The 27,020-nt window shown below is 27.0% G+C and overlaps 2 protein-coding genes across 6 annotated transcripts; one reads left to right on the forward strand and one right to left on the reverse strand.

Moving 5' to 3' along the window:
• Positions 1-766: 766 nt before the first annotated feature.
• LOC107167872 (organic cation transporter protein-like) lies at positions 767-21,141 on the forward strand. Of its 3 annotated transcripts, XM_089219393.1 has the most exons (12): positions 767-991; positions 7,761-7,816; positions 9,970-10,116; positions 10,753-11,020; positions 12,303-12,409; positions 12,474-12,628; positions 13,043-13,211; positions 13,336-13,498; positions 15,435-15,544; positions 17,793-18,007; positions 18,899-19,080; positions 20,224-21,141. In XM_089219393.1, exons 3-12 carry the CDS (start codon positions 9,971-9,973, stop codon positions 20,374-20,376), a joined length of 1,668 nt encoding a protein of 555 aa, XP_089075519.1. In that variant the 5' UTR covers positions 767-991; positions 7,761-7,816; position 9,970; the 3' UTR covers positions 20,377-21,141. The 3 variants fall into 3 exon arrangements, with proteins under 3 accessions (XP_089075519.1, XP_015372570.2, XP_089075520.1); XM_015517084.2 differs by lacking the exon at positions 7,761-7,816; XM_089219394.1 differs by lacking the exons at positions 767-991; positions 7,761-7,816 and adding an exon at positions 9,585-9,602.
• Positions 20,690-26,135, reverse strand: LOC107167950 (pseudouridylate synthase TRUB2, mitochondrial). 3 transcript variants are annotated; one of them, XM_089219396.1, is made up of 6 exons: positions 25,763-26,135; positions 25,492-25,683; positions 25,192-25,408; positions 24,983-25,119; positions 24,347-24,632; positions 20,690-21,814 (listed from the first exon to the last, which is right to left on the reverse strand). In XM_089219396.1, exons 1-5 carry the CDS (start codon positions 25,884-25,886, stop codon positions 24,352-24,354), a joined length of 951 nt encoding a protein of 316 aa, XP_089075522.1. In that variant the 5' UTR covers positions 25,887-26,135; the 3' UTR covers positions 20,690-21,814; positions 24,347-24,351. The 3 variants fall into 3 exon arrangements, with proteins under 3 accessions (XP_089075522.1, XP_089075523.1, XP_015372667.2); XM_089219397.1 differs by lacking the exon at positions 20,690-21,814 and adding an exon at positions 21,880-22,269; XM_015517181.2 differs by lacking the exon at positions 20,690-21,814 and having other exon boundaries at positions 23,663-24,632.
• Positions 26,136-27,020: the final 885 nt, after the last annotated feature.

Consider the following 27,020-nt stretch of genomic DNA (forward strand, 5'->3'; position numbering starts at 1 on the left):
ACGAATTCATTCAATTTTAATAATCATTTTCTATGAGATATAAAAACAATTTGTTTTATTGACCATTTCATCAATAATCTTTATTAGTTACCTATCACCACTCAAAAATAGGTAGTTAAAGTATTACAAACGTTATGGTTTTTATTTTGAAAAACTATAATTCAAAATGCATTATAAAACTAACTATTTTATTCTAATTATAAATTAAATTAAAATGCTAAAATTTGTTTAATAAAATCTCTTACTATCATACTATTCATACTATAGAATAAAAAAATATTGCTTATATTTTATATGTTGTAGACATAGATACTAATTGGTGAACATTTTTAAATAATTTTAAGCTTATATAATTGCTTAAAATAAACATCCCGGAATCAAGAACATAATATTATGTTTTTATCGTTGTTATTTAAATGTAATTTAATATTTTAATTCACCTATGCACTATTAATAATAAATTACAATGGTACAAATTTATTATGACCTTTAAAATAAACAGTTAAAGTTAATTAATTGTGTTGAATATCGTTATGATGATCAGATACGCTGCGATTTATCTTGCGATACACTGTACAAACCATTGATTTCACAATTCGGAATAAAGTCGTTACCCGTACGATCAACAATCCAGCGTAATGAATTAAAGTTATCACGTGTTATCAGAATAGTAACAATAATCATAGAAATTATTATAGGAGTCCATTATTTTACGCTTAGAGTGGGGAGATCCTTTGGGATGAATGGAAGCATAATATTTTGTACAACTAGTATATATTCTAAATTCTGTTGGTGTACGTCGTGAAATTTGTTTATAGTGCTCACTAATTTACTTTCGTCGGTCTTAAATCAATACATAGAAATAGAAATATTTTAAAACAACAAAAATGATAAAATGTCTTAAGTCGTTACTATCGTCGTTTGAATAAATTAGTTCCTTTTTTCGGAAGAATAAGTAGACAGATATACGATCCAGGGAAATGACCAAAAAGTATGTTGTTATCATATATTATTATTATAGTGTACATAATATAAGGTTTAACGTATGCTGGAAAATTAATTTATTATTGAATAGCTTTAATTATAAGGAAAATTAAAAATTTATTTGCAATTTATTTTTATGAAATATGACAGAATGTCAAAAATAACTTCAGAAGAAAAATACGATATAAATTTAAAAAATAAACATGCAATAGCTTTGTTTTCACCTACATACAAACTAATACCTAAAATATTATTGCTAAGCAAGTAATTACGAATAACAATACGAATCCATAAAGTACTTTTTATAAATTTAAAGTCAATTAAAAAATTCGATAAAATGTCATGTTAATTTTAATACACAATATAGCTTAACTACTGATTTTAATTTGCTATTTCAAAATATTTAACTAATATTATTATAGTGATTCAAAATAGAAACATTAAAATTCAGAATTTATCACCATACATTCATTTGTATCCAATTATTACCTAACAATTAATATATGGTATATGGTTCCATAAGGATTTATTGCATACAACTTGATCAATATTTTTTCCCATTAAAATATTAGCTGATAAATCATAATTAAATAAAAAGCTTCACTCAGAATATAATAAGGCATGCAGGATACAAATAATGTGTGAAAATTCCTTGCTTAAGGATAAGTGTTGTGCTATAAACATTTAAAAATCCATAAAAATAATTCTTAAATCACCAATAAAGAACTGATTGTAAAAATATGAGATTAAACTTCTTCCTTCGAAAATAAGACACTGAGTGTAATTATTGTATTTAATAACGTTTTTAAATGTTAACAATTTATTGAATCGAAAAATTTTCAATACATTTACTTATATTAAAGTTAATACTAATTAATTTTAATATTTATATTTTAAGAAGTTAAAAGCTATAAATTAAGAGTACTACGTAATGCCCACTTGTGCGTTTGTTTTTATTTTATACAAATACAAAACATAGCAAATCGTATGTTCTTTATAACCAATTTTAACTGTGTTATTATTTAAATAAGATTAAAAAATTTTAATGTAAAATTGAAAGGTAAGACTATAATTTAGGGCTCCGCATAGGTTTTTAAAGATTTTAATTTTAAAGAATCAGTAATGAACATTTAATAAACATTCATTTTTGTAAAATTTTAAATGCTCAAACTTGCTTTAACATTAAGGTACAAAACATATCGTACGTAGGTATGATAAAATGAATAAAATGGTTGGCTTTAATATTTTATAGTAGTTCAATTCTCTCTAATGTCAAAATTAGTTAGTAAATGAGTTTATACTGAACATACATATAGTTTGTAATGAAATCTGGTTGTAAAGACAAACGTGGAGATCCGTCCTATCGTATTATAAAGCAAGACAGTGCATTGACGAGTTAATAAGTTAAAGTCAAATTAATTCAAGTGTTGAACTAGTTACTTTTGTTTCTATTAATTTAACTTAATTGAATAAACACTAACATCATAAAAAAAAGTAGTTGATTTAGAGTTTTATCCCAGTTAAGTTACTTTTTTAAATTTATGTTAGAATTTCTAAGAAAAAGTTCACCCGAAAGTCATGTTCTAGTGTCACTGTCAGCTAAATAAAGCTATATGGGTTAAGAGATTAACATATGTTAATAAGTTGATATTTTTTATTACCTACATCTTCCTATAAAAATGTTATTAAAAAACGCTCATTCAACAATTGTTGTATTAAAATTTAAAACCAAAGATGGAAAAATAACATTACAACATTTGAAAATGATATTAATATTATCATTATAAATGTTTGATTAAACTTATGTAATTAATAATAGTGTCATTGGGTAAAAAAATTAAAACCTGTTTATGAAAAATAAAAGTGTTAAAGTCTTGTTTTACGTGGTTTACACCACTTCACGGCATCTGATAGCTATATATGGTACATTATTTAACTTATAACCATTTTCATATCAACTTTAAATTGAAAGACATTAATCTAAAAAAAATAATATATCTGTATATACAAGTACTGTTGTAACAATGACTAAAAATGTTTCAATATTACATTATTACATATAAATAGTACATCAAACTATACTAACATAACTATTATATAGGTACTATAATTGTTGAACTTTTTATATATTTAATATTATTATAAACCAAAACGTGTATTACTTGCTTTCATTAAAAACAATTTCAATACAATTTGTAAATAAAGTATGTAGCACAAAATGTACTTTTTTTAAATTAAAAATCATGATGATAAAATTATTTTAATCGTTATAGATTTGCATATAGTTTCAAATTACATTTCCATGATCATGATAACCTATTTTACTTTTTTAATGTTTGCTGTCCTTTACTAGGAATTGTGAGTTTCTAGAAATAAATTAAAGATAATCATAGTATAAAGGAAAATGGTGATAATATATTTCTATAAAACAGCAATTTGCAATGAGAGACCGTTAAATAAGATTACTGCGATCGCGGAAATGTAATTGAACTCTAATAATTTTAAAAGTCACAATACTCCGAAACATAAATTATGTTGTAGGGTCATCATGTATTTATAACGTGACCATACGTACCGATTTGGGTACTTGTGGTAGGTATTTATTGATCACATATTACAATCATACATTTAAACTGTACCTATACAGTTAACAGTATATGTATATCTACATATTTTACATATACTGTAAAACAGTAAAATACATCTGATCTATCATCTATGATTGTTGGGAGTCTATTGTTATTAATATGTTATCTGCGTTTTTCTGTTGTCACTTTTATAGAAACAATTATTAATGTTTTTTTTTCAATAAAAAAATTTGTATATTACGCAAAATTATATGGTTTTCTTATTAAAATGTAGAGGTGTCCCGCTTTGAAGAAAAAAAATTATGGTCACGTTATGTATTCATTAATATTTAATATGAATTTTATATCAATCCCGTGGGTAATGAATGAAAAACATCTTGGACATTAAATACAAGTATTTGAAGACAAAACATAACTATAACTAGGTATATACATATTGCTGAATACAAATATCAAAATGTAATGTACACAATTTGATAGGAGAATATCAGTATGTGATTTTTGTTGTATAAATATTTTAAATTGTCAGTAATAAATGTAAATTATTTGTATCAATGGTGGGATGGAAAAATGAATAGATATAAAATATTAAAATATTGTATTTGTATAGGTACCTTATATAGGATGATTATTTTTACAGTCACAACAGATCATTATAAAGGAATAATTTTTTTAAATTTTTTTATAAACATTTACATACCTATATTTTTATTTAACTTTCGAATTATTTCACAAATAATATTAATATACATAAAAATAAATTTCAAACAAGTAGTTAATTAGGTAATCAAAATTTTTAGAAATATATAATTAATAATGTTTGTGATTCAAAAAATGGTAAAACTTACAAAATATATTATAATGATCAAAACTAAAACAATTCTATAATTTTTAAACTTTAAATTATAAAATTTAAAAACCGTTGATAGTTCAACATGATTGTTCATTGTTAATATTATCAAACAGGATATTTGGTACCTACATAATCTCGGTAATCTGCCAAGGAACAAACATTTCTAGTTAAAAATTGTTTAAAATTATATTTTGTGTTAGCGAACTATTTCAGTAGCAGGAGATTGTTTCAAATCGCCCAAGACTGAAAATTGAGCAATTTTTTTTTTAATTGAAAAATTTTAATTTGTTGTCATGCCTCTGTTGCCTCCATAAAAAAACGTATATGTGTTAATCTCTATTCATGTAATGAAAATCCATAATAAACTGTTCTTTGCTATTCTTGATATCTAGATTCACCAAACTGTTTTTAAAAACCACATGGAAAAAGGATTACTCTTTAAATCTGATTTGAACAGTAGCTAGAGATTTTCACTTTACCGCCCACTGGTCAGAAAAAAACAAACTTATTGTCAGCATTTTCCAACTTAAATCAAACTTCAGAGCAATAAACATGACAACAAATAAATCAATGTTTTGTCAATTTAAGTGACAAGTACCATACATGATTTTCTATTCAATCAATTATTATTTATAAGTTAACTGAAAGTTCATCTTCCTTACCTAATTATTTTAATAAATAAATTAGAAATTAAAATATTTGTGCTAAAAAATTATACCTATTCAAATATTTCATAACGAAAGTAGAATTTATTAAATACAGTCAGAATTTTATTTTTATCGAAATTAAAAATTATTTTTATCTATAGATATATCTATTTTAATAAAATAGACAACATGATATTTATTGTTTTATCTAAGTTTTAAGGAACTAATTATCTATGATAATTATACTATGATTATCTTACACAAAAAAAGAGTATTACATGTTATATTCAGTTTTTCGTGATTTTTACTGTACGTGTGCAATAGAAAAATTAACATTTCATAGACCTGAAATTAGACCTTATAATGCATAAGTATTAATCATGTTCCTTAAAAATTCAAAATATTTATCTAAAATATAATTAATATTTTTATCAAATAATTAATATTTTAAAATTTTAAATGGTTCATACAAGAAACTATAGCTCGCCTGGGAATCATCATATTATTTTAAACTCACACAAAGCTCTCAAAACAGAAAGTTATTAATTATTTACTGTGTTTTGATTAATATCGGAAAACCAATTTGATTCCATAAATGTGTCAAATCATTCGTTACTAACCACAGTCATTATTAGCAGCTACACAATATATCAAGATTTAATAGGTACGCAATAGAAAAACAGCAATTTATCAGCTTTTTATCAAATATTTGCTCGAATAGGTATGCATAAAAATAACGAAATATGCGAAAAAACAAATAATGAACTTAAACTCGGTTATTTCCTGTTTCAAAACATATCATAATAAAATACACCTAAACAGTTGAACCGGCAAAACTAGGTACATTTAGAGATAAATAAAAAACGGTGACAGTGGCATATTTATCTTTACTGTATGTCTATAATTGTCTATAGGTATTATTCAATTTTAAACTATGCTTGTCTACCTATCTACATGACAAATTAATGATAACAACATTTCGAGCGTAACATTTAAATATAGGTACACTTGATATATATATATATGTATAACGTATAAGACATAAGTATAATACTACCATTAGTACCTAATGTGTTTTAATTAATATTAAATAAACCAAAGCGATAATTTTACCGTAGCAAATGTATATTATATAAAATATTTAATTATTATGCATCACATACCTAATAGCTAACCTAATAATTACTATTATAACATGGTAGGTATATAATTAGTGTAAGTATACATTGTTATCAATACGTGGACTTTATGAACTCCGAAGATGCAAATTTAAAAGTCCAATAAATATTTTTATGAATATCATATATACATATAATAGTACCTATATAATATGATGTTAATGTTTATTGACTATAATTGTTATTTTATTATCGGAGGAAAAAACTAAATACCTAAACGAATCGCATTTAACATAAATTATTCCCTAAACTTTAACCTTATCTTTCTGATACAATTATTTAGAGATAAATTAACAATTTTGTTGTATTATTAAAAACGATATTTTGTATATAAACAATTAGTACCTGTTATGCTTATGACAACAAAATAAGTCGTAACTAAATAATTTTTTTTCTTGTAATTTATGATACGGACCCTACTGTATAACCATTATAATCTATTAATTAATTTCCATACCAATTTTAACAAGTTATTGACAATTAAATTAGTTTCATACATATAATTCTACCTAACTATAGTCTATATAAGTTATAATAACAATGTAATATTATAATTAAGAATAACCAATTTAAAAATAATAACATTCAAATATTCTATACGAGTATACTGTATACTATAAAATTATCAATTTAGATGTCTAGTCTCATTTTAAGTATTAAATGTTTGATCTATTTTTTTAAATGATTTTACGTTTTTTTTTTCTTTTTTTCCCTTTTGTATCGAGAGCCAAAATAATTTTACGTTAAATTAAAACAAAGTTTTAAAAAACATAATTTTTTTTATTGTTTTAAATTACTTTTATGATTAAAATTTTTAAGTTTCTTATTTTCTAAATGGCGAAATATATTTTAAATTTCATGTTCCAAAGCAGTATAATTTTTGAAATGCACATCCATTCAAAGTCTTATTATTAAAATAAATTGTTGTAAATTGTAAATTGTTAGGCAAACGATTTTTTTGAAAGTGCTATTCTTCTAAATCGTTATAGGTATGTCGTATGTATAAATAGTTAATAGTTACTAGTTACTGATTTATTGTCATTATACATTATAATAAATAGTTTTATATAAAATAAGCCTAGCATATATTATACCTATTTTGACATTTTTTATAAATAGTAAAATTTTAATTTATTTATAATGATTAGTAATCAATAATCATTATAACTTTCCAATCATCATAACCCCATATCTTAAAACCTATAATCATCATTATGATCATACATAATACATGGTACATGATACATAATAACTAAAATATATAATAATTATTAATTACTACAGAAGTAAGCAATTACCAATTTGAATTTTGATTTATATGCATAAACATTTTCCAAAAATTATCTCCAATTTATAATAATAACGTTAAATATTATAGAGAGATTCAGTCCTTTCACATAAAAGTATAAAACATATTATCATATTTTATGTTTACTTTATGCATTATGGTTTTATTATTCTAATTAATTGCCTTGCTATTAAAAATAATAACAAGCTTTTTACGTTTCAGTTTCAATCACTCTTATCGATTCCAAGATTTTTAAGCTTTTTACATCGGATTTGTAGGTATTTCACTTTAATTGCATAATAATATCCATTATTAAGCTAATAACCTTGTAGTTGATGCTGTAACAATAAAAAAATAAAAAAATCCATTATACATATTTAATCGATGTTAGTTATAGAACAGATAATTATTTATGTCCATAGAACTGACATGGGTTTTAAGAACTGATATTATACTGTTAAGAAACAGCAAAAACAATTTTAAACTTTTATTATACTATTGTATCATGTGATTGAAATATATATTTTTTCATTCATGGTATATCTTCAACTACTTATGTCATTAGCTTAGATGATTCATACTTAATTAGACAATTAATTAAAAAATACAAGTTTCATTTTGATTGGTATATATGGATTTTGGGTGATTATTGCAAAAAAGGTTACAAAATGTTTTTAGTCTCAATCTTATTATCCACCTTTACGATACACTGTCATCATCTTTTGTGGCAGTAAAAATGCTTCAATTTTTTTTTAACAATGTCTTTTCTGATAGAAAAATGAATCTCATTTGTACTTTAAGGAGTCAAAAGTCAAAAATTTACAATAGTTTTCAAAAGCGACCGAAAAACATAAATTTTTACGCTAAACCGGTTTTCGACAACATTTTTGTTTTGGTGTAACTCTAAAACAAATGACCGTAGGTATATCCAATTTTCACTGAATATTTATATTAAAATTTTCGATACGCTATAAAATTTTCAAAATGTTTTGACTTTATATGAACTGTATATGGTCGTATGGAGATTTTCTGATTTTCCGTTTCCAAATACTTTAGCTTTTGTCTATAAAATATCAATCTTATTTCAATCGTCGGTAAAAAGCTTGTAAATTTAATACAAGACTTCTACCATATTGTTACAATGTCAGTTGAAGATATTAAAAATACATCCTCATAATGATTTTTTTTTATAAAAATTTAAAGTTTGAATTTTGACAAAATACGTCGAAATCTCAAAAATGTGTAAATTATTTTGAGTTAGTAATTCATAAAAAATTTTTTTTTTATATCTAACATTTGAAAATTTAAAACAAGATTCTCTATAAGTTTTTCTACTTTAAAAAAAAAAAATAATATGTACAAGAAAGTCAAATTAAATTTTTAGAAATGACTTAATTTCAAATTTTTACATTGGTTATTCACTCGATTTCTCATACAACTTTTTTCTTATTTTGTTTTTAATTAAAAACTTTTAACCGTAAGTAACAAAAATTGTCACTAAATGTTCACTTTATCATTTTCTTTATTAAATGATAAAATTTAAAAAATATTTCAACTGTTTTAAGTTATTTATACACATTTTTAATTTTCAATTTTGGTTTTTTATTCTATAAATTTCAGTAAAATTGTATATGTTGCTCAAAAATCTAGAATTTTAATAAAAGGTTCCCCATATGTTTATATCATATCAATTGTAAAATATTAAAAATACATAGGCACGTTTGTTTTTATATAAATAACCGTTTAAATTTCAAGTTTTGATAAAATGTATTAAATTGAAAATATATAAATTATTGAGTTTAGATATCGTGCACTGACAAACCGTCTCCGCTCAGAATCATTTTTCGTATACAATGATATTATATCATAGAATTCAAATTTAATACCATCCATTACAGTGACCCACTCTACATCAGAGTGATGTCCACTTAACCGCTTTTTTAAATAATAATGCTGTTTTTTATTTTTTGAAAAAATCAGTAGATGGATCGACACGTGTCGACTTCGATGGTATCCATGTTATATGCAAAATATGATACATTAAAATCAGCCTTGTTTAAAAAGGTAATTTATTAATGATGATGCGTTACTCTACGCGATACTTTTGAAAGCAAAAATACATTTTAACATATTAACATACACATTATAGGTAGCAATTTAATCTTGTGGAAAGAAATAATATTATTATATTAGATAATGATAGATTATATTAATATCTTTTTCTGATTAAATAATGGTTCTTGGTCTACAAAATATTTTCTAATAAATATTAAACAAATAATAATAGTAATACAAATCCTACTCGTATATTACCACATTATAAAAGGTAACCATCTAAATTTTATTTAAAATTATTATTAATATTTAAATGTATTTTGTTTATTTGTTTAATATTATATATCTACATTTATTATTTTTATTATCATTATAGAATGATCGACATCGACCGATTATTAGAAGAGGTGGGCGAATTTGGAAAATATCAAAAACTAAATATATTTTATCTCGGACTATCGTTACTATTCACGGCGTCGTCCACCATGGCATTCGTGTTCACCACGGGAGACATGAACTACAGGTTTTTTGTTTTGTTTCAGTCCAAAATAACATCACCCTTACCAGCTTTAAGCGGATACATCCAATATTTATTTTTTTAATTTCCCATTAATTCCTTGTAATTAATACACAACTTAATTAATAAATAATATATTTAATTTTCAGCGAGTGAAATCACTCTAAGCATTATCAAAATTTGACATTTCATTTCCGTTACACTAATCTTATTTTGTATCAGTGCTTGAAACAGATGGAAATTGATGCACATAAGTACTGATATTTAAGTTAACTTTTAAATAAGTATGGTTTTAAAGGGTGTAAAGTGAATGCTGCACTTTCAACTCTACTCAAGTAAAAACAAAACATTTATTAAGTATTCAAAAACACAAATCAGACGACCTACTTTTATTCTATATTTTAAAATTAGAAGCTATAAATGACCTCCGGGATTAAAAATGTCAATTTTCATGTTTCAAGTAATTTTGCTTGCTGAATAAATAAATAAAATCTAAATCACCTCTATTATACTATAATGGTTTTTTCTTAAATTATAATTACATTGATTAAAAGGAAAATAAAACTTTTTAGAATGATAGGATATTCCCCTTAAAATATGATCATTGTGATGATTTCGCTTTTTTTTTCCTACCGTGTATAGATGTTTGATAAATGAATGCGATGTTTCCGAGACAGCATTCGAATACTGGCCATCGTGGCTGAACCGAACCATTCCATTTGACGATGACGACCACCGGTTGTCTAAGTGTTTGCGGTATGCGTCAAATAACAATCCGTATAACACTGACGCTAACCTAACCGACAGACGAGTCTTCCGATGTGACGATAGTGATTTCAACAAGTCTTCGACTGTGCAGTGTGACGAATTCGTCTTTGAATCCGGTGGGGAGACGACCATAGTTTCCGCGGTACTTAAGAGTATAATATGTATTAATTGATACTATAGTATTATAAATTTATAAAAATAGGTACCTTTATATTATAATCATATCCCATTGTGACAGTGCCCATGCGCAGGATTTCATAATGGGGAGTGTGTTTTGAAAAAAAAAAAATTAAAAATAGATACCTAGATCAATAGTTAGCAAATATTATTAAAACATATTTATATTTATTATTTGTAAGTACCTATATTAAAAGTGTTTTTTAACAATACTGTATAAAACAAATCATTGTTTTTAAATAAATTCACTCGACGAAGGACAGAAAAGAATTGATTCAGTGCTTGACTTATGACACTTATGTTCACGTTGATATCACGATTTATATTCAGTGATTCCAGTCCATTTAAGTGATCTTCGCCCATAAGATTATAAAATATTACATATACCTAGGTAATATATCAAAAAAGAGAAACACGATCGTTCATAGGTGGAGGGGGGTAGAACCCTCAATCACTCCCCTCTTGCGCACGAGCCAGCATTGTGATGATAACAGTTAGATATTATATATTGTCATAAACTATATATAGTATCATCATCATAATTCATAGTATGCATGCGTGGCGAAGGACGCAATCTAGAGGCGAGACCTCTGAGTTTTATATGAGATGCAAGGGCACCCATCTATCAAAACCTAAGGGGACGAAAGTCATAAAATAAATAACTCGAAAATTAAGAATCAATCAAATTTATTTTATTAAATAATAAATCAAATATACATTTTAAATGTGAGCAAAAATAAGATTTTAAAGCATAAACTGTAAATTGCATTTTTCAAACTAAATTTTTCAACAACATTTTATAATTACAATTTTTTTTTTAAGAAAGAGACATGTCACCCCCTTGCACTCCCTGGTGGGCGACCTTGATGAGAAGGTGGGTTTAGTATCACCTAACCATAGCAGTATCTTGGTACTTTTAAGGGGGAGGGAGATGTGCAATTTTAAAATAGCTTCTGAATAATTTCCAGCTTGCCACGACACTAGGCATCTACATGTACCATGTTTACCTATACCTACTACCTATATGTACAACGATAATACATACCACAATATCCATGTTAATTAGTAATTACTATGTTAGCTATGTAATCTATTTTAACCTAACTATATGATTTTTTTCAATATAATTACGACACATCAATAGTATCTAGTATAATATATATACATAAATCCTAATCCATAATATACTTAGTACCGTCAGTATCGATCGATTTATTAACGCGACTATTACGATTTATGTAAAACAGTTCAACATATTTTGCAAAAACAACAAGTGGAAACTAACGATCGTAGGGACCCTCAACAACTTTGGTCAGTTTGTCTCCTTACCTATATCCGGATTTTTGTCGGACAAGTACGTTTAACGAAATATTTAACTAATAAAAACTAAAAATAATTCATTGGTAATTTGAGTTAAGGTACGGCAGAAAAAACATAATCATCATTGGAAGCGTATTGGCAGCGACATGTGGTATTTTACGCGGGCTGTCCATAAATTACACCATGTTCATGGTGTTGGAATTCTTCGATGCTTTTTTTTCCGGCGGAGTTTATAGCGCCACTTTTATAATGGGTAAGAGATTCAGTAATATTCCGCTTGTAACGATTCTAATTGTTATTAAATACTTATTCATTTTTATTAGTGCTTTGCCTTGTAGAGCACTTGTAAAATATAACTAGGAGTCTACCTTTCTATGCTAATATATAGTAATATCTCATAATTTTAATTTATAAATATTTAAGAATATAATAGATGTACATCTGATTATGCAACGAATTAATAAAGTTGTTATTTGCATATTGCGTATATTATGATGTATTGGAAGCGATTATCAAATTTACATTTATTAATTCAATTAAAATGCACTTTAACAATATTTACGCTTGGAAATCACATAATATCTATTACAGACACCCAATACACGTATTCAATATTATATTGGTGGTAATCCGATTGAATGTCTAAAAAAAAAAATGTATCTAATAGGTATCGGGCTAGTTGGTAGCAGACACAGAGTTTTTGCGAGTACCGTTTTGAGTGTTTACTATCCAATCGGCGAGGCATTAGTCGGATTATTGTTTTGGTACGTTCAAGACTGGAGGAAATTCTTGATATTCGTAAACTTACCGGGATTGGGTTTCGCGTTGGCCTACACGTAAATAAATTTTTATTTAAATTACTTTCAAATTTTAATACTTTATAAATAAATACCTACGACCAAGCTTCTGCGTGCTCTAATATATTACTATAAATCGTGATGATTTGGCGTTTGTGCGCAGAATTATTCCAGAGTCTGTTCGATGGATGATCACCGCGGGAAAAATCAACGAGGCCATAGAAGAACTGAAATACATAGCGAATTACAACGGGAAAAAACTATCAGAAGAAAGTCTGAAAAAACTCGAAACGTTTAAATGCTTCAACGAAAAAGAGATGGAAATAGTAAATCTGCCGGTCCATCACGTTTGGGCATTTTTACCTGTTCGGTATTAAAAATCCACGCAACGTTTGAGCACTCAGTAGGTATCCCTGATAACATGCCACGGATTAAAATAAAATAAGTATATATCTTTTTTAAGACATCTCTCTTCTCTCTCAGTCTCTGGTTTCAATCCGTAGATTGGTTTGCAGGCATCTTTTATCCTTCTCTCTTATCCGCCTTCCTTTTCATTTCCACATATAAGTCACATCCTTGGTCCTTTATTATCTGTTGAATGAATTCTAATATTGGTCTACCCCTACAGTTTTTTCCTTCTACTCTTCCTTTTTAAGACAAAAGAACTAAGAAGTATTATATAGAAACCATATATGGCATATAATATATTATGCTGTGATAGGTGTACTATAGTAATATTTGCGATAATAATTCAAATACGTTAAAAATGTGTTACGTCAAATTAATTAATTTTCTAATTATTTATAAGTTCATGTTCATAGCCACGCGATTTTCGATTACATTCAGTGACTTTTTTAGTGGGACGAGGAGGCTTGGGCCCCGGGTGGTAAATTTTTAGGAGCGCTAAATTTATACGTTTAAGTTTATACGCGATGATATCTTCATAATTACAGCTTTTTTAGTTTTAATTCATGTAATCATGTTCATGAATATAATATAATGATTTTTAACTTATAAACTTATATACAATAACTTACACACAAAAAAGGTATATACTTAACTTATAAATAATAAATTTTCATTTTCATTTTCATTTTTACAGATTTTCAACAACATATTTATTTATTATATAGACTACTATTATAGTGCTCAAACGTGTAAACGAGTTTACGACATCGGATAAAAATAGTGCCCAAACGTGTGCAACTATACAAATGCATTATATTATGATTATTTCCCGATTTCAGGAGCGGCCCTAGAATAGGTCAAATTTTACACCTATCCTAGGACCCGTGTACATTTTAAAGTCCAGAAGTTCGCCATCGTGAGAAATTAATATAATATGTAAAATCAGCGCTTGATAAAAGTATACCTATACTTATAATTTGCACACAACGAATTGATGAAAAAATGTGACTATAGGTATCAAAATGAATAATAATAATAATAACTAGAAATTATTAACAAATAAATAATAAAGAAAAACTTATGTTGTTTATGCCAAGAAATTCTGTAAAAAATTATCAACCAAAAAAATAAAATGAAAAAATAAGAAACTACCAAAGTCCAAATTTTATTATGTATATACCTAAAGTTGTCCCGCGAGGATTTACCCATTGTAATAATTAATATACTATAAATCTGTTTTTTTATTAGACTCCCATAGACAAGGGCCACATGTATTTTATATTTTGGTAAAAAAGTTGAAAAAATTGTTTTTAATTTTTGAAAAAAACAAAGATACCCATTTTATAGAGTTTATTTTGCTTAAAATGTTGACCTTTCAACATTTTATTTTCATCAATCTCATGATTTTAATAATTTTTTTAGTTATGGATAAAACGGCAAAAATCTGGTTTTTATCCGGGCGGCAAGTCCCCATCAACAGCTAACGGGTAATCTTCACGGGACACTGTATTTAAAAAAAATAGAATATTAGACATGAATACATGATTTTTTTTATTTAAACGGTAATTATGATTGACATTATAATATTAATATATATTATACATTTTTTAAATTTATTAAACACGAATATTTAAATAATATAAAAGTTTATGATTATACATCTACCTTATTAATACTTGGCTGAGTGGGATATAATATAAAACAAAAATAGAAATAAAAATATTTGTACCAATGTAGGTATTCATTAACAAACAGGGCACCAAAAAATTATTTTTTTTGTGCCCCGCTAAAACTAGGGCCGCTCCTACTTGACAATTCGATACTATGTTCGTCATATCTTATTGTTATGTTTAGGAGGAAATAGCAATGAGTACGACGAACAGCTGTTCTAGCCAGCAAGCGTTTAAACGTGCTATGACTTCAAAACTCATAATATTACGAGTGATCAACTGTTCGTTCTGTTGGTAAAGTACCTATACCTAAAATAAATTCCTATGATGTATTATTTTATTATTATTAATTATTAATAATTAGTACCTACCTAAATTTTAGGCAGGGACGTCATTTGGGGGTGGCAGGGTGTGTGGTTGCATCCCTTACTTTTAGAATGTTACAATTGGCCTGCGCCTTGCTGAAGCCTAAAATAATGCACGAGCCACGAATGCACAATTATTTATATGATTAAAATCAAATTGTAATAACCGGTCTATAATGTATGGAAATAATTGAATGCGGGATAATATACATATACTTAGGTATGTATATCTATTTTTATATGGCCTGGGGAAATTTCAAAATGGCCTGCTTGAAACTTCGCACACCCGAAAGAAAACCTGAAATGACGCCCCTGATTTTAGGTTCGTGGAATATAGTGAAACGTCCATATAACGAATTTCCGTTTTTATTCAACGAAATATTCTTAAGAACTAAATATGTTTAATTTTATATTTAACGAATTCCTCTATAAAACATTTTTTTTTTTTTTACCACGAGACATCGAAATATGGAAGTTTCTCTCTATTATACGATTTTAATGATTCAAAATATGTTTAAAATAAAGGTATTGAGAAAACTAAACGCTAACATAATTTATAAATATCCTCAATTATATTTTTAATAAAGAATCAAAATATTATTCCTCATCAGATAACTATCGTCTACCAAATACGTCTAGAACAGTCTGTAAATTTGAATTTACCAGTAACCCATAAATAATTTGGTAGAAAAATGGTTGTTTATGTTGATATTTGCTTTTTTATGCTTAATATTAATAGAAGATCCGTTTTACAAAAATAAGTATCATCATAAAAAACATTTAAATGATCTGAAGCTAAATTATATTAAATAGGTGCATTATAATTAAAAAAACTTAAAATTGTAATTTATTTTGCATTATTTTATCTTTATTTTACATTTTGTATTTGTCATGTAAAACAGTATTGTATTATTTGTATTGAACTTGCTGCACCCACCACAAGCTATGTCTTTGGGGTGGCATCATAAATATAAATTATTTCTTAATTTTTGATGTACATATTTGTACCTAGTGTCACTTCATGTAAACTGTAAACATAATAGTATTTGACGATAAACTTATTATTATATACAGAGTGGTTTACCTAGCATGCTCAACCTCTTTTTTTCTTTAATAATGAAGTTATTCAAAATCTGATTTTTGAAATCTTTAAATATACTGAGACTATATTTTTAAATTTTTGTACCATTTAGGGTCTAGGGAGTGCCCTGTGGTGGTACAGACTTTTGTATTTCTAATAAAAATATCCCAATCTTTTTAAGAATTTTAATATTTTGAAATCAAAATTCTAAAGAGTAGTCTTTGGGTTATTTAACTTTGTGTTCTCAGAATAAAAGGTTCCATAGTTTAGGTTTATAAGATATGTGGTCTATGGTGGATTTGAAAATATTAGTCATTATATTAATCTATTAACATAATTAATTTGTAAAACAACCCAAGTATCATAGATACTACCTAGTTCCAATAGTACGTATATTTTATACTTTTGTAAAACGATTTTAAAGATTATTATCCTTAGTACAAACATTTTAATACCTAACTAGGAAACTACTAGTTAGAATTTTGATTTCAATACACCAAATTTCTCAAAAATATTATCCGCTAAATAATTTACAGTAAAAAGGGGTTCTTATTTAAAAAACAAGTTTTTATCACCACAGAATACTTCTTAAGTGGGACAAAAAATTTCAAGAATTTGACAATATTGCCTTTGAGTATGTTTATAAATTATAAATATTCCAAAAATAAGATTTCGAATAATTTCATTAAAGAAGAAAAAGGGATAATCATGCTAGGTGAATCATCATTATCATCCTGTATATATATATATAAACATAACATTTGATTCTCTCATATTTAAATTTGGTTCTAATGATTCGAAAATAATCTCGGATCATAATATTGGTTTAATAAAAAGTAATTAAAAATAGGTAATAATTTATTATATTTAATTGTTATATTATATTATAATATATTATATACTAATCATAATAATAATTATTATTATAAACGAAAATATTTCTTTTCAAAAAAGTGGCCCACGTATAGGTAACTTAAAAACACCACCTAAATACATCTCTGTTGATGTATTCAGTGGTTACACAATTATTGATACCTATTGTTGTATTCTATATTTTTGTGTATCATTAATTTTTGCTATTATTTATTATGCTCAGGATGATCAACACGCTCATATACTATGGCCTGTCTATGAGCTCGGGTTCAATAGTGGGAAACCGGTATGGGAACTTCATTCTGTGCAGCCTCGTTGAAATCCCAGCATTGTTCTTGGTGATCAAGATCATGAACAACTGTGGCCGAAGAGAGTCGCAATGTGCCACGCTTTTGGTGTGCAGTATTCTATGCATCTCGATCGCATTTGTCCCAAAACGTAATTAATAATAGTTAAACAGAATTATAATGCGTTTTATTATATACCCGAAACATTATACACGTTCTTAAATAAATTGTATAAATATAAATTCATCACACTATACGTCTATGTGGCTGACAGGTTTTTTCTTCGGGTCCAGATAGATGGGGTGAGTATGAGGGAGTGGAAGCAGTATACATAGTCCAATGAATCACAAATTACAATAATAGTCATTATTTATGTACAGGTACCTAATATATACTATTGTATGAATTATTTATTCACGGGGATTTGATACAATTATCGATTGAAAAATTCAATAATTTCTATTTTATTGACTGATTAACAGAGTCTCAAAATTTAAGAGTTTAAAGAACATTTATAGTGCCTATATAGTATTATAATATTGTGACTTGGTGTAGTGCGTTTGCTGTAACAGTCACACAAGTACGCCACGTGATCGAGAGTACGCACCACCCGCTGACACTAGTTACCGGATGGGTGTCCACTCTGGTTCTTAGTGAAAAAACTTTACTTCATATACACGTGTTGCCAACTTATCGTTCCAACCGTACTTACCCCTACAGAAATCCCTAAAATATCTAACAGCCGCATAGTTGCCGGGCTCAAGACCAAAAAAAAAAAAAATTTTGCGCCTGTAAATTATGATATTTCAAAAGAGATGTCAAACTTATTGGTGTACCACCTATAACGCCTACAAGAGAGTGAAGGTGAATGGATATACACAGACTAATTTTTCAATATGTGTTTGTTTTTTCTATGATTGAGATATATACTTATTCTACCAACGGATATACGAATACGACAAAAATGCTATGTCTATTGTGCAATGATACATTACTATTGACAAATTGTGTCTTGTGTGGTGAACTGTTGTCTTTTTTTTAGATGCGGTCATCTTAAATGTACTCCTGTACCTGATTGGAAAGTTCTCCATAACCATATCATTCGTAATACTGTACATGTACACCGCCGAAATGTTCCCAACGGAAATCCGACATTCCCTACTCGGCATATGCTCCATGTTTGGCAGGATCGGTTCAATGGTGGCACCACAAACTCCATTATTAGTAAGTTTAATTATTATAAATTAATATGTACCCAGGTCTATACAAGGGGGATGTGTGGGACCAAGCACAGCTATCATCTAGAAAAATGTATGAAAAGATAATTTTTTTACAAAAAGTTTTCAAATATAATATGTATTACGATTCATAAAAAAATGTACCTAGGTAATTATTTTAATAAGAATACAATATATTTAACATATTATAAATTATAATGCAGATATAGTGGCAATTTTATAGATTTCATAATAAGGTACTTACAATTTACTACACTATGTAGAACTAGGGATAATATAATACATATAAGATATATAGACAATAAATGTAATCGATGATTTTCTATTCATTTATTGAACTCTTCATAACGGCAGTTAAACACAAGATTCCACTCACAGTAATACTACTCATCAAAGAATTAAAATAGGTGGGTACCTAAACAAATTTCCAAAGTATAAAATAGTTTTATAACTTGATTCTGTTAAAAAAATGTATTAAATATGAAGGTAGGTATATGTTTTATTACAATGCCCATAGGTAATTTATATAACTTCATGAACATAGGCGTGACGAATCCAGTGAATTTTTAAAGCTTGAATTCTATCTAAAATTATTTGTTGATACATTAATAGCCTCTTTTTTGTACATAATATATCAGATTCCACCTCCATCCTGCCTTACAAAAGTCATTTATATGCCACTGTATATATGGGGTTGGACAGTTCTTCTATAAATCGTACATGGATACAAATTACAAGTACCTAACCTAAATAAATAAATTACAAGTTTGAAAAAATATATTTAAATAAAAGATATGTACCTGAGTTAAGTGATTAATTTATAAAGATTATACCTAAAAGTTTCTATAAATAAATAATAAATCATATTTTTATTATTTAAAATAGTCATAATATTATTATATCTAATAATTACTAAATTAAACAATTAATTCCCTGATATTTCTAAAAAGTTAGAAAATTTATCTAATTTGGTTAGAGATTTGATCAGCTTAACATAATAAATATAATAATTATTCTCATCATAGCTAGCAGGTGAGTGTAACTACAGTTTAGGAAATCATAGTGCTTATTGCTAGTCGAATTATTAATTTCAACTTGTTATTAATTATTATTCTATGATTGTTTTCAGGTTACTTATTTCGGCGAATTGTCCCCCTTACTACTATTCAGTGTATCTGCTCTAATATCTGGATTGTTGGCACTACTGTTTCCGGAAACTCTCAATAAAAAAATGCCAGACACAGTTTTGGAAGCTGAACAAATTGGCAACTCCACCAGTTGATTGACCTACGACTTCAGACTGTATATTATTTTAAAAAGCATATTATTATATCTTTAAAAAATCTTAAGAAAAATTAAATATCAATTTAATTTATTTACATAATAATTTATAAGTTATTTTGAAGTTAAGCTTATTGTGTACAAAACAAAACGTTGATACTTTATAGTTTTCTATTTACACTGTGTATATGTGTAAAGTGTTTTTGTTTGGATGATATTTTGACATACATACACATTACACAAAATAGATTTATATAATGTGTTATGTTTCGAAAAATGTGTTTTTAAGACTTATTTGAAGAAAAAACTCAATATAATTTACACTATTTTAATGTAAATTTATTTTAACATGTTTTTGGAGTGGAATATGATGCTCAAACATTTTTATTGTTTAACACTGCAATTATTTTCACTAGGTATTCACTATACAGTATTTTTTTTATACTACAACTTCAATTTGTGATTTAATGTATTTTGTATGATAATCGTTCAAAAAAAAGGAGAAAAGTAGGTGAACCCATACTAACTTTTACCAATTTGACCGTCAAATTGGGACAGTTAACGAATTGTGCCCCAACCAAAAAATTGGTTGTTACACGAGTTGTGTGTTCAACAAAATTTATAAAACTGTTTAGATTAGTTTACACAAATTGTATACTTACTGATAAATTAAAATCAATAAATTAATACAACATAAAATTAAACATGTACACATATTATTATAGGTACATATAATTTACATGAGAATAAAAAAGATTGTTTTTAAGTTTTCTCGTATTTTAAGTAGTTTACCCTCCTTATACTGGAACGCCACCTTTGGATAAATTATTTCATTTCTAGTTTGAGTTTTAAAATTTGGTTTTTTTTCAAAATTAAAAACATTTTAAAACGCACATATACCTAAGTATATACTAAATATTAATCCAATAGAATGTAAGACTAAACTTACAATAAAGAACAATTTAATAAATTAAATAGTATAAACTTGATATAAAAATAATAATTCAATTGACCTAGTATGCTGGGAAATAATATGTAATTAATAACAATTATAACCATATAATGAATAAAGAAAAACTCCTCAAATTTCAATACTCAACCCCCCCCCCCAAAAAAAAAAAATATTGTTTATATAAAAATAATTATAATAAATGGCAACTGAGAAGTCTGAGCTTTTACATTGTCCTAATGTCCAACAGGCCATTTTTGTGCAATATATACAAATAATAGATGTGGATTGCCCGCAACAGCCTTTGACACTGCTTCAAATAGGGTCTTTGATGACTTTAGGTACAACAGCCATTTTGGACCACCTGTGGTGTAGGCGTTCAACCGTCATATTATGTATGCGAAATTGACCAATCTCCCTGGTCAGCAGTGGCGTAACGATAGGGTGGCATGACGGGCAATGGGCCACGGGCCCAGGACTCTAGAGAGCCCTTCAAAAAAAAAAAAAAAAGTACATTCAAAAACAAATCACCATTAGTGAAATTTATAAATACGATTCCGTTTAAAAATATATGTATATTCTTGTAAAATAAAATAAATTTAATAACTGATCACGATTATATTTATAGATTATTTTATTTACCAGTCCGTTGACATTGTCAATATTAATATTATTATACATTTAATGATATTGTTATTTGTAGAATGGAAATAAGAATGAATGTTATCGCAATTGCTTGTCTTTGAAACCGATCGTAACATTTTAGCTGTAAGATCAACTCTTAAAAATCAAATAAGTCAACTTAATTCAACTAGAGATCTTGCTCAACTTTTAATTGTGAAAAATCATTCTTTAACAGCCAGTTTCCCAGAAGTATGTACTGCTCTTTTATTATTTTTGACAATTCCTGTTACATCTGCAAGCGCGTTCCAGTCATTTTCGAAACTAAAAATTATTAAAGGATATTTAAGGAGTACAATGATGCAAGATCGTTTAAGTGGCCTGACGTTAATTTCAATCGAACAAGAAACAGCCCGAGAAGTTGAACCTTTGAAAATTTAATCGATATGTTTGCCGAAGCAAAAGCAAGAAAGAAGAAATTTTGTATTGCTTTGTATATATTTTTTAAACCAAAAAAATGTTTAGTAAAATTTTACTATAAAAATAATATTACACCAAACATGTTTTTTATTGTTCGTAACCTTTTATAGAAGGGTAGAATTTTATAGGTGGTTAATTTTTGTAGGCTATTCCTCATATCTCTTTCTTCCAAATTTATAAAACTAAGGGCCCGATTGGATTATTTTGCCACGGGCATTAAAAGTTCTAGTTACGCCACTGCTGGTCAGTATACTTAAGGATTAACATCCAGCTCCATGGTGTAACAAGACATCATTTAAAGTATATTACTTGATAACTACCATGATTCACCAAGTTCTACACCGATGGATCCAAAACTGAAGCAGGGGTAGGAGCACCGGTATTCTACGATAATACATCAAAAATTATCAAATTTACTGATTTCTGTTGTGTCCACACAGCAGAAGCATACACAATCTCTCACGCACTTCAAATAATTCAACAATTCAAAAATAGATAAATCGCTCATGTTAAGCGACTTTCTCAGTACTATAAACAACATACACAACATAAATCAACCCAATGCCACATCCAGAATTATTCAAAATCAAATCTCCCTTCTAAACTACAACAATCAAAAAAGGTAACATTGTTATGGATTCCCAGACATGTCGAAATCTCTGGAAATGAATCAGCAGACACCTATGCTAAAAGAGTCATAAACTACCCTAAGGCCTTCTTAGAGCAAATTTGCTCTCTGAACGACATCAAGGGAGTTATACAGTCTCTTACACTAAGTTGGACTGTTGGACATTGTCGCAAACAAAACTAACGAAATCAAATTTTCTATCAACCCTTGGTCAGTACTCTTCACTAAAATGTGTCATGTAGTTAAAATCAACAGACTAAGAATTGGACACACATAGCTTACCCATAGCTTACTCATGAGATGCGGAGACCCTGTCCATTGCTTAACCTGCGGGGAAGGTCTAACCATCAAACACATCCTCTTACACTGCCTTAATTATGCCGATACCAGAGCATCTCTAAACATACCGGATTACCTATATGAAGCACTTGGACTCAGTCTTGAAAATTGCAGCAATATCATAACGTTTCTACAAAGAACTAAACTTTATTACTTTATATAATTATATTGTCTTTTTTTCTATTTTCTAACCTTCTATTCCTTGTATAACACTCTAAAACCTACCATAATGTAATAATTTAAATTATATATAGTTTAATAGCGTATCTCTAAAATATAAGCCAATAAACTTTATTTTTTTTATTTTTTACAATTTTTACAATTAATCGTTGAGACTTCAAATAAAAAAATACTTAAGTGTAAATACAGAAGTTACCAAGAAATCCAGTTAGCCATCTAGCTATAACCATTAATACTATGACATAGCATGGTAGTCTGCTATTGTTGGTGTTTACTACAGTAATGGATATTTCACACTCAAAAAGAGCGGGGTAAATGGAATTTACAAAACTACTCAATCAAGGTGAAACAACATCAAATTGCCAAAAGTTGGATGGAAAAAACGTTGAATTGTCGAAAAATAGGCAGCTATTCTGCCTAAAAATTTACATCAAGTTATATCATATAAGTATAAGACAAGTATATCAAGAAATATTATTTTCTAGATTCTCAAGGAACAAATAACTTACTTTTTAATAATAACAATTTAATTTATATAGGGGTACAATGTGCATTAGAATTAAGAAGTTATTCATATTATGTGTATGCACTTGAAAGTAATTGGTAAATTGTCACCACTATTAAAAGTATAAGACGTAGAAGAAACTTGGTTTACAGAAATAGTTTCCTTATATTAAATAAATTATACAATCATAATGTTAAAAAAAAAATGATTATTATTTAATAATGAACATTAGAATACTACAAGTAATAAATAATTATTATATAACTTACTAAAATTATTGTACATCAGTCATTTTTTGATTAGATTCAAAATAAGATTGTTCAGTAATAAATGAAGGTAGTTTACTCATTTGTTTATAAGAAGAATTACATTCCCTCATATTTTCTAATACAAATTGAAGATTCCAATGTTTCATTAAAAGTGCTTGTTGAATGGTAAATGACGAATATCTTATACAACGTATGGCAGTACATGTTGCTGAACATCTCAACTTAAGTCCTATTTCATGGACTAATGATAATAAATAACTCTCATATTCATTAATAACATTAACTTCTGAAATTGAAAAATAAAATAAATATTAAGTAGGTATAAATGTAATGATGTTATTATTAAATTAATTTAAATCATAAGTCTTGTGCAATTAAATAAATAGTGTTTGTAATATTTTCTTTTAAGAATTTTTGTCACATTACATACAACTGTTTAAAGTGAGAAATGTTTTTGATAAATTGCTTTGACTTTAAAAAAAAAAATTAAATTATAAGACAAAGTTTGAAGTTTGTATATTAATTATTAATTATTCTACAAGGAATTTCTAAAACAAAGATACAAACATAGGTTTTTGTTAATTTTTATATGAATACTTTATAGATTTCTAGTTATCAGTAAATCCAAATACTTACCAATAATAAAATTTGGTAAATCTAGACTTATGCACTTAATTCCATAAATTAAAGGAATTTTAGTGGATGCTGGTCGAATCAACCCTTTTGTAGCCAAATCATATGCTGTTTGAGTTTGAGTGTCTACATTGGCAAGCCTGAAATGTAATTTCAATAAGTACACTAAGATAATTTAATAATATTATAAAAATTTATACTCATGTAGTTACTCAAACATCTTTTTTTGATTTGATGCCTGTATTGTAGACATAAGTTTATCAACATTTTCACGTCTCACAAAATCAAAACGTCCCTTTTCAACAACTTGGCCATCAATGTGCATGTTTTTGGTCATCATTCCCAATCGTCCATGTAAATGATATGTTCGCAATGGATAATTGTTTTGAAGATTTCTTGCCATTTTGGTACCCTTATTTAGTCCAAAGACTTGAAAAAAAAAACAATATTAAAATTAAATAACTACCAATACAGGAATAAAGGGATGTAATGAACCTTAAAACTAGTCTTACCACAAACGCCTGACACACGCTTTCCTAAATGAGTAGTCCAAATACACTTAATGTCTTGGGTTTGATACCTGGGACCAACTACAAGTACATTGTCTGCATAATTGGACTCTACTTTTACATTCAGTTCTTTTGTTGTGTCCCCGGAAATGACTACACGATTTTCTGGAGATCTAACACCGCATAAATTCAAATCTATAATGATATTATAATAAATACTCGTGTATACATATATTGTATTAATCTACAATTGTTGTTAATAAACATAACTTACCTTGCGTTAATTTTAAAAGCAATGTATGGCGACAACCACTTAAATGTACTCCAGCTGGTTTATACAAACACACAACACCATTCAAAAGTTTAAACGCTTTTTCACTAACCGACAGATTATTCATCTTAAATGTCTACCATTAATCAAAAAAGTTTAATTTTACAATAATAATGCTGTACAAAACAAAATAAAAATTATTGCTGTACGTATTTACATTTACATCCCGAGATTTAAACATTAAACATGGAACGACCGGAAATCAGAATCAAAAAGTTATAAATTATAGATCACGGATTAAGATTTAAGATATAAAAATAAAATGTGGAGATATGAAACATAGAAATATTCAAATATTGTGATTCGTCAATCGTTCAATAGTGATCTTTAATCAGTAATCAGTTCAAAAAAGTTATCATGTCTGTTATCAAAATACAAAACAATTTAAAAACAATTTTTTATGGATATTACAATATGATAATTGCAATTTTGGAAGGTTGAATTCATTTTTGCCCAAAAACTACATTAATACTATTAATTGATTATTACAATAATAAAATAAAGTATATAATGTATTATTGTTATCTTAACTTTGAGTACCTAAATACCGACTTACTGTATAATGGACAATGGTTCAACGGTTCGGTGTGAGTAGAATTGTCTAGCTGTTTAGGTACTATTATATATTGGCAAGATAGCTTAAACTTAATTAAAATTCTTTGAAAATATCATAGAATTTAACAAAATATAATAATAAGGATAAATTTGTCAAGTTCCTAATCTCAAGAATAATATTTTTGAATTAGGTACATATCTACTAAAGACTAACAAAAAACATTACTTTTCGTATAATTATTATACGCCTATAAAATTTCATTCAAATTTAAACTATAGAATAAAAATAATAATTATTTCATATTTTAAAATTTCATACCAATCACTAGTATAAACTAGGTAAATAACACAGGCACGTAACTAGACATTTTTCTATAAAGGGGGCAATATTTTTTGGCCCCTTTCTGTTTTTTGTACCCAATACCACTCCTCTCTTTATCAGACAATATCTATAAAAAATAATACTACTTTTCACAATGTATTATCATTTATCTGTATTAGTTAAGCATTATATTTTTGTTATTTATTAATATAGGTATACAATATACATCTTAAAAAACTATATTAGGACAAGTCGTCTATTTCTATGGTTCGCTGCTTAATGCTTAGTCTCTAACTCGATAGATAATAATATTATATTGGGACA

This window comes from Diuraphis noxia, unplaced genomic scaffold (assembly GCF_037042655.1).
Source record: "Diuraphis noxia isolate RWA-SAM2 unplaced genomic scaffold, SU_Dnox_SAM2 contig0002, whole genome shotgun sequence".
Classification (NCBI taxonomy): Eukaryota; Metazoa; Arthropoda; class Insecta; order Hemiptera; family Aphididae; genus Diuraphis; species Diuraphis noxia.